General features: G+C 31.8%; 1 protein-coding gene across 1 annotated transcript; it reads left to right on the forward strand.

The window, feature by feature from the left end:
- Nucleotides 1-3,588: 3,588 nt before the first annotated feature.
- On the forward strand, nucleotides 3,589-8,654 carry LOC114273484 (putative calcium-binding protein CML49). Its single transcript, XM_028215279.2, has 4 exons — nucleotides 3,589-4,291; nucleotides 7,423-7,469; nucleotides 7,577-7,771; nucleotides 8,237-8,654. The coding sequence occupies exons 1-4, from the start codon at nucleotides 3,823-3,825 to the stop codon at nucleotides 8,339-8,341; spliced, it is 816 nt and encodes a 271-aa protein (XP_028071080.1). The 5' UTR covers nucleotides 3,589-3,822; the 3' UTR covers nucleotides 8,342-8,654.
- The last annotated feature ends 1,701 nt before the right edge of the window (nucleotides 8,655-10,355 follow it).

The raw sequence follows: 10,355 nt of genomic DNA on the forward strand, positions 1-10,355 counted from the left end.
AATTTGGCCAAAAAATAAAAACACAAAAAATGTGTTTCCGTTTTGAGTTTTGAATTTTTTTTTTTTACCACCTAACACTAGCTATCACCCGCCACCATTTTCCACCACCGTCTTCCGCTACCACCACCCACCCCCCGTCACCACTTGCCACCACCACTCACCACCCACCTACCACCACCAGCCATCACCCGCCACCACCAGCCACCACCCACATGCCACCCACTTGCCACCACCACCACCCACTAGCCATCCACCCGCCACCACCCACCATTCGCCACTACCATCCATCGCCCGCCACCCACTTGCCGCCACCTACCACCACTTACCACCACCACCCACTAGCTACCACCTACCACCCGCCACCGTCACCCACCCACCCACCACCCGCCACCTACCCGCCGCCACCCGCCACCCACCTGCCACCACCACCCACCACCCGCCACTGCCACCATCCACTCGTTACCACCCACCCCCCACCCGCCACCACCTGCCATCCGCCACCCACCCGCCACCAGCCACCACCACCCACTCGCTACCACCACCACCACACATTCGCTACCACCCACCACCCGCCACCGTCACCCACCCACCACCACCACCCCACTCGCCACCACCAGCTACCCACCACTCACCGTCACCACTTTCCACCACTATCTTCCGCCACCACTTGCCACCACACTACAACAAAAAGCAGATTTCGCGACTAAAACTGCATTTTTTGTCGCTGAAAGTAGTAGAATTGGTGACTAAAATGGAATTAGTCGCCAAAATTGATCACTTTTGCCGACTAAAAGAGTTTAGTCGCCAAATATAAGGGTTTTAGCGACTAAAAGGCAGTTTAGTCGCCGAATATAGGGGTTTTAGCGACTAAAGGTTGTTTTGTAGCCAAAAGTCACTGTTTTTGGCGACTAAAATAATTTAGTAGCCAAAAGTGATGGTTTTGGCGACTAAAAACAGTTTGGTCGCTGAAAGTGAAGCTTTTTGGCTACAAAAAAAAATAGTAGCTAAAAACAGTCAATTGCCGACTAAAACTCAGTTTAGTAGCCAAAATGGGACGTTTTTGGCGACTAAAAACAGGTTTAGTCGCCAAAACTGCTTTATTTTTAGACGGAACTTAATTTTTTAGCGACTAAAAAATAATTAGTAGCCGAAAATTATAGAATTGGCGACTAAAAATTTAATTTAGTCGCCAAAAGTGGCCTAAATTTTTTTTAGTAAATAATTTATTTTTTACATAAATTATATTGAATAAAAATAATTATATTTATATATATTGTTTTGTATTAATACCGGTCAATATACTATATAAATAATATATATTGCATATATGTTCATGTGATGTTGTAGTGGCATAGTGGAGGGAGTGTGTTGCTAAAGGTTTGGAATGTGGGACGGTTAGCGGTTCAAAACTCAGAAAAAGCAAAAAAGTGGGTTTTTTTTTTCGACAGAAACACCTTTGGCAACTAATAATTTATTTTGGCAACTAAACAGTTTAGTCGGCGATTTCGTGAGTTTTGGCGACTAAATTGTTAGTCGGTAAATGTATGATTTTCAAAAGTGTAAAGCACCATTGGTGACTAAAACTTTGGTCGCTAAAGACCTGTATTTTGGCGACTAAAAAAGTTTAGTCGCCAATACCTCCGCCGACCACGTATATGCAACAAATGTGGCGACTAAAAAATTTTGTCGGGAAAAGTTTCGGCGACTAAAAACGGACTTTTGGCGACTAAAAATTTAGTCGCCAAAAGTGCTTTTTTTTTGTAGTGTCACTTGCCATTTCTCACTCTTTTTTATATTTTTAAAATTTTTAAATATTTTGTCAATTACCAAACGTGTTTGTAGTTTATGTTTTTCTAAAAATAAACAAAAAATAAACAAAAACCAGTTTATAAAATTTTTGTAAATATAAACTGAAAACGTAAACGTTACCAAACACACCCAAATTTCTGATTGATTGAGTCTTTATAATTTATTTTTTGAAATTTATAATTATTTTTTTTCAAAACATAAGTTCTAAAATTCAATAAAACTGAGCCCTAAACTTTAAAAAATGTCGAGCTTCCAAATATCCCAAAAATATTGTCCAGCTCTTCCTCCAGACCTCATCAATAGCAACACAGTTCCTAAAAAAAAAAAATAATAAAAAATAAAAATAAAAAATTCGACAAATGCCAAATGACAAATGACAAATGACAAAAACCTTATAAACTAAAAAAAGTGGCATCATACAAGAATTCTCGAAGCAAGATGGATGTTTTTATTTTTTTATTTGGTGTTGGATGTTTAAGAAAATTTTAAGCTTTTAAAATTTTATTTTGTAATTAATATATTAAAAATAAAATTTAATATTTCTGACATAATTATAAGGGTAAATTACAAATACATATCTTGAGATTTGTTTAAAATACAAATTGCCCCTTGTAGTATAAAAGTTTACAAATACCCCCTGTCATGATTTTTTATTTAATAAAATTAATTGAAAAAATAAAATTTTCAACTGCTCTTCTATATAATAATAAATTTATTTAAATTATTAATTAAAATAAAATTGTGAAATTATAAAAACTATTAATTGACTTGATTATTTATTAACAAAATGATTATTTGTTATAAAATTAAAAACTATTAATTGCCATAAAAACTGTTAACAAAAGGGATTATTTGTTATAAAAACTATTAATTGACTTGATTATTTCAACGGGCGATATGTAATTTCTAAAATTTAGGGAATAATTCATATTATAAATAAATTTCAAATGGTGTATTTGTCATTTATCTTGATTATAAATGTTAAAATTTTAATTGAGCTTTTAAGTTTGGGAAAGGGCTCCTCTCAAGTTTGCTTTCAAATTGGAAGGTCCTATTGGGCCCTAATCTGGGCCCATTTCAATAATCCAAACCGTTCAATATGTAGAGTTCATCGACTATATTATCTTTGTAAAAAATCACATTAATTGGATATCGATAGCCACTTGATCAAACATATTTTTGTCAAAATTTATTTTGAAAATCATACTTGCCGTTAACAAAAAAATGATCTGATCAAATAGTTATCAATATCCAATTAAGGTGATTTTTTACAGGAATAGTGTACTCGACGAGTTCTACATATTGAATTATTTGAAGCATTGAAATGAGCATGGATTAAGGCCCACCACAGCCCAATAAATCCATCCAATCCAATGACGAATTAGCGAGAGCCATTCTCTTATGTTTGACTCAATCCTCTCTCAATTGAGCACCTTAATTCACCCATAATGACATAGAATAGATTATGTGAAAAGGTAGGCTCATACTTCTCATCTCTCCTCTCTCAATCTCTCTTTCTATTCTCTCCCTATTTCATCTCACTAGGGATCAAAATAATGATGCTATATTAGGAGATGTAGTATAATTGATAGTAAAATATACATACACAATAAATTTATTTTGCATAGGTAGTGTTTGGTTCATTCTAATAAAATGATGATTTTATCAAAACATTCATTCTCAATTTTTATTAAGCTAAAAAAATAAAAACAAATACATTATAAATTAAATCATCTTTCACCATTTTGAAAAAATGACTATTCTAAAAGAAAGTTTAAGAAATCACAATTCTACTCTATTCTTTTTATTTCCAATTAAATAGAAACATTAAAAGAATTAGTTAAGCATATATTTTTATTAAATAATAAATAAATGGCAGTTTCGTGATATCAGCCAACCTCGAGCCCAAACTTTTACTCCAGCTCCTCTATAAAAGCCATGCATACAGCGTCAAATTCTGAAACGGTCTCTTTCTCTTTCTTTCATCGCTCTCTCTGTCGATCAGTGTGAATAATGTCTGGATACCCACAACACAACGCACCGGGCTACGGTTACGGCCCCCCACCGTCGCAACAACCTTACTCCGCCGCCCAGTACGGCGGTGCACAACCACCCGCCGGCCAACAGTCCTACGCATCGTATGGAGCCCCCCCAGCGGCTCCAGGCCAACAGTCCTACGGAGCCCCCCCATCGGCACCCTACGCCGACAACAAGCCCCCCAAGGACAAACCCTCCGGAGCAGGCTACCCTCCTCAGGCGCAGCCCTATGGAAGCCCATTCGCATCTCTGATGCCATCGGCCTTCCCACCAGGCTCGGATCCAAGCGTGGTGACTTGCTTCCAGATGGCGGATCAGGATGGGAGTGGCTTCATCGATGATAAGGAGCTACAGAGGGCGCTCTCTAGCTACAATCAGAGTTTCAGTCTCAGAACTGTTCATCTTCTTATGTATCTCTTCACCAACACCAACACTCGAAAGATCGGTCTGCTCTCTCTCTCTCTCTCCACATATATATATATATATATATAGATGTAGATGTAGATGTATAATTTTACTATTCATATTTTGAAGTCAATTTGATATTTTTCACGTTATAATTTTCAAACTCATCAATTGTTGGATAGTATTTTTGGAAAATCAAAAAAAGTCTCTCAGTGATCTGTATTGATATATCATATATATACTTTTTTTTTTTTTTTTTCTTTTTTTTTTTTTTTCTTTTTTTTTTTAATATCGGACGAAATATGTCAATTAAAAAAGCCAATCATATATATACTCGAGGAGTTTGTAGATGTTGAAGGGAGCTAGAGTTCCAACTTTGATCTTATATTTTAGGATAAATTACACCAGGATTGATTAAAATATGAATTATTCTGTGACTTGAAAAATTATAAATATTTCTGAATTTTTTATTTAATAAAATTAATTGAAAAAATAAAAATTTTAATTGTTTTCGTAAAATTTTAACTTCATTAAAAATTGTTTATTAATTTGATAGCTTATTAGTAAAAGAGTTTATTTGTTATGAAATTAAAAATTTTAATAATATAATTTTTAAAATCACAAAAAATAATTTATAATTTAAATAAATATATTTATAATTTATCTTATATTTTAACAATTGCATTTCCTCCTTAAAATGTTGAAAAATAATTACGAATTTATTATGAATTTTGTCCAAGATGATTTGATTTAGTAAAAAATATGATTTGATTTGGTTGCATGTTGCTATGAAAATTTTATTGTAGGATCATAATAATGCCTAATTGAGCAATAGGGCACGTGTCTCAAATTTCGTGCAATATTAAACCTTAAAAAATGGGAGGGTGTGCATGTGCCTTTCAAATTTTATGTTACATGTGTTGAGGGACGGAATGAGAAAGTTGATCGGGAGCAAATCACGAAGATTATATATTTTTCATATAATTTTTTTGATATATATTATTTTATTATGAAATAATTTTAAAAATCTAATTGAGGTATATAGCTTTTATAATTTGTTTGTTGCTATTTGATATTTTTTATTTTAGTCTAAAACTTATATTATTCATAATCTAAAATATATTAGGGTAACTTACATTGACACCTCTTGAGTTTTATATTTATTACAGTTTTCTCCTTCACTTTTTAGAAATTACATCCCCTTCCTTGAGGTTTTAAGTTACATAACAATTCCCCTCTTACTGAAATGATCATCATACATAAAATTAAATTAACAGGGAATCAGTGTAATTTTTCAAATGTGAAGGGGAACTGTAATAAACATAAATATCAGGGGTGTCAGTGTAATTCACCCAATATATTATTATAAGAAAATCCTAACTAATTTATCCAAATTTTATACTAAGCATATTATAAATATTCAAAATTTTGTAAAGATTTATTTATTTATTTTTGGGGGTGGCCAAGGCCCTACCAGTCTCTTGGTAGATCCGCCCCTGCATGTGCTCATAACATCTTGATGGGTCTTGGTTTTCAAGTGACGATACTGCACATCTTGTGTAGAAATCATCTGGTAAAAAAAAATAAAAATAAATTTGAATATAGATGGTCGAGGAAAAAAATCAGAAAAAATAAAAACTTCGGCAGTTGCTATAGATACTATTAGATAATACGGTTTATTACATTTCATATTATTAAATTGTCTACTTAATTGTGAATTATCGATTGAGTTTAATCATAAAGTATATAAATCAAAATCTATTTGATCCTTTAACTATCGTCTGAATCTATTAAGTCCCTAAAGTAGGATTAGAAAAATAAAATATAAACCCATGAGTATTATAAATTAGTAAAAAAGTTAAAATTTTATTTCAAAAAAATTTAAAATTTTTATTCTAATTTTGAAAAGTGGGTATGAGTTCTTCTGGTGAATTTCCTTTATAAGGGTAAGGATAATTATCTATAGTATTTTTTTGCTTATCTTGTGCAATAGTTACATGCTTGTCTTTATCTAGTATTATATGTTAGATTTTATTTATAATTTTTAATTGATTGCTTTAAAGTTTTCACTAAATTGTTTTTATAACTTAATTAATGTATTTTTTTGTTCTAATATTATTTATAGCAAAGTGTTATTATTTAAATTATCTAATTCTACTTCTTCAGTATATCTAATACTCATATAATTTTATTAGCAAAACTGAGAAACTGGACTCTAATACTAATTTAAACATAATGAAATAAAACACTTTTTAAAGAAAAAATAAAAATTTAAAATTTTTCTGTAATAAAATCTTATTTAGGTAGGGTTTTTTTTTTATTAATTTATAATACTTATGGGCATATATTTTATATTTCTAATCCTTTGAGGGACTAAATATGTTTGAATTAAATATTTTAGGACTTAATAGATTCAACCTATAATTTATGGACTAAATAGACTTTGATTTATATATTTTAAGGATTAAATAGACTCAATTGATAATTTAGAGATTAAATAGATAATTTGATGATAGTTTAGGGATAGAAAATGTAATAAACCTTAGATAGTATAGATAAAACCTTCGTATAATGTTTTGAACTCTTACAATGGAGAGAAGGAATTAGACACTGTCCGTCTTGTTCATGAACTGTATCTAGGCCCTATTTGGCAAGTGGGTTTTTGGCAATTTTTTTTTTTTTTTTTGACTAAAATTCATAAAAAGATAAAATAGGCTAAAATAGCTAATAGTAAGACAAAATATCACATCAAATCCATAATTATTTTACTTTTTTATCTCATAAAAATCTCATCTAATTACAAAAAAATCTAATTATCTTCCCAAACACACAAACTTTAACTTATTAAAATAACCAAAAATTAAAATAACCTACTAAAATAGCTAACTTTCCAAACGAGGCCCTAGTGTTGCCGTTGCCGAATATTAATTAAGTAACAAATATGCCAAGGACTGTCTTAAGCTTGGAACCTAAGATTTGTTGACACTGTTGAATTGTTTCGATCAAGGTTAAGTGGCTGAAATTATTCTGAAGTAACAGAGCATTCATAATTTTAATAATTTTTGCATCCTTTATCACTGGTAGAATTTTTAAATTGCCCCTTGTATACAACAAATAAAGTACAATATGCTGATATTTATTTTTTCTGGCTGAATAAATGTTGGAGAACAGGGCCAAAGGAATTCACTGCTGTGTTTTACAGTCTTCAGAACTGGAGGGTATACTATATATACAAGACCTCTGATTTCCGCGCTACGATACTTAAAAATTATGATTTGTTGCTGTCTCGATGATTTAATTGTTCATTGGCATTTGGTTACTTCAGGCAATCTTTGAGAGATTTGATAGGGACCGGAGCGGCAAAATTGATTCTGGAGAATTGCGGGATGCACTGCTGAGTCTAGGATTTTCAGTGTCACCGGTTGTTTTGGAATTGCTGGTTTCTAAGTTTGATAAGACTGGTGGAAAGAACAGAGCCATAGAATATGACAATTTTATTGAGTGCTGCCTCACTGTCAAGGTATGTTTTCGGCAATTTTGTCATCATCATTACCATTGTTACTATATAGGGTGATTTTTGCATATCTTAGTCCTTGTTTTATAATTTCGACTAATAAGTTAAGTGAACTAGTGGGCTAAAGTGGCCTTTTGACTGCTGTGTCCTATTGGCATAACAAGAAACCTTTATATGCGACCCTGGTAGTATAGTTCCAAATCCAGACTCATTAATAATTGTCTTTTGTGGAGGTTTGGTATTGACCCTGGTAGTATAGTGCCAAATCCAGACTGATTAATAGTCTTCTTTTGTAGAGGCTTGCTATTGATATTTGATACATGTAAATTTGTAATTAATGTGGAAACTTAGCATTTCATTTTGTAACTTTGTGAATAGTTTCAGTGAAACTTACTTAAAAATGTACTTTAGGAGTTCATCGAATATTAATTTTGAGTCTTGATGTTGTGATTGGGATCATGTCTCGTGCAGGGATTGACAGAGAAATTTAAGGAGAAGGACACTACGTATTCAGGGTCGGCAACTTTTAATTATGAATCTTTCATGTTGACTGTTTTGCCGTTCCTCATTGCATAAGTAAAGAGGTCTCTCTACTGCTGTCGGTTTGGAGTTTGGTCTGAACTTTGTTTCTAGTATAGCTTATGATTTCTTGTAATGATTTATAGGGCAGCTTGTTTTCAAATTTACCAGTTAATGATGTTTGTTTCCATGTTGCTTCTTCCTTCCCTTTGCTTTCTTCAGTGTCATTTTGTGTCATTTGATTGTTTTTCTTTATTTCAAGCATGAAGTCTTATTAAATGGAGCATAAGTTTGTCCATATATCTGTCTTCGTTTGTGTGTAAGAGCATCTGCAATGCAAAATGTCAAATTTAACATGCTATTGTTAAAATTTGGCAATGTTATAATACAAAAATCCAAAGATAGCGTTTGGTAGAACTTTCTAAATATGATTTGAGAATAAGAGTTATATTTTGAGTTTGTGAGTTTTGAAATTATGATTTGAATGTGGAAAATTTATTTGGTGAATAAGTTTTGAAAAGAGTTTTGAATTGAGTGGAGAATTTTTGATGTAACATATAATATTTGATATAAAAATTTACAACTTATAATCAAACATACAACTCAAAATTCTATTAAACCTCATAAAAAAATTTAAAAAATTCGGAAAATATTTTTTGTTGAATATATAAAAATTAACATGTGTCAATTGCAAAAAAAAAAAAAAAAAAATTGCACTGCTTCGGTCAATTTACCGGACGACCAGTTAGTCTAAATTTTCCCTCATTCGACCAAGTTTTCAAAAGTAAGTATTGAATTAATTTTTGAAAGGTGCAAACAAACGCAACGTGATAACCAATGACTGGAGCTAAAGTTTCAAAATTCTAGCAAACAAAAGCCTAAATTTTGACATTCTTGCTCCAATGTTAAAAGTGCTAACATTTTGTCTCAAGTCTACTGGGTGAACTGAAGGTATAGTTATACAACTTTAATTTGAGAGTTCTAAATGGAACTCTAGTGAGGTGGAAAAGAGAGAGTAGAGAGATAGAGAGAGGAGGGTGAGCTCTACTTTCAAATGAATACTCTTCACATCATTAGAATTGAATTGAAATTTTCAAATTAGGGCTCTCAAACATTTTTATAGTTAGAATTTGTAGATTTACAATGGGCTACTTCGTTATACTTTCTATGTGTACATGCACAACGGAATTATTCTGTTACGGTTTATTGATTTGTTTAATTTAATATTTGAAATTTGAGATGAGTTCTTTATACATGTTTTATACATGGTTGTTTGGGATAAATTATATAAGTGTACTTTTTGATTTTTTTACTAAAAAGTAGAGGAAAAAAATATATATGATTATGATAACTTTTTGATTTTTTACGAAAAAATATGTATTAAAATATTGTATTAACTAACAAAATTACCAAAGTACCTTTCTGAGCACTGACGCACATTGTGCTGCACTATGTTGCGTTAGTGCACTTTGCTGTTGTGTTTTTTTTTTTTTTCAATTTCTGCACATGTCAACAAGGGTTTTTTAGTCTTTTTACCCTCTATGTATGTTGACTTTATGACTAAATAATTGATTGGTGAATAGTGTTAATTTTTTTACTTTTTTAATAACTTTTTGACTTTTTATCTATCATAGATGATACCAAACGGTTGTCTGACTTGTTGAATTTGATGTTGTTCATTTATTCAAGATGACGATCAAGTCTCAGTTGGTGCATTTCTCGATATAGAGGCCCCAAAAATTCTACCAAAAGTTTTACTAAATGTCTCACATGGGGGTGAGACCCAGATGGGACCCACATTGTGGGGTTCCACACCCATGTGAGACATTTGGTAAAACTTTTGGTAGAATATTTGGGGTCTAGCATTACTCAAAAACTTATATATTTGTCATCTTCTTTCAACTTGTTTTTTTCTTAATGCTTTTATGAGAATTTAAAAAAAAAATAAAAATAAATAAATACAAAAAATTCAAAGATTTTGTTAAAATTAGGACCCTATTCGAGCGCTTCAAGTGACACCCCCTCAATTTGCTTCTTTAGTAATTAAAGCCAAAAATCAATTGAAAATCCT

This window comes from Camellia sinensis, chromosome 12, assembly GCF_055761805.1.
Source record: "Camellia sinensis isolate YWXY chromosome 12, ASM5576180v1, whole genome shotgun sequence".
Lineage (NCBI taxonomy): Eukaryota > Viridiplantae > Streptophyta > Magnoliopsida > Ericales > Theaceae > Camellia > Camellia sinensis.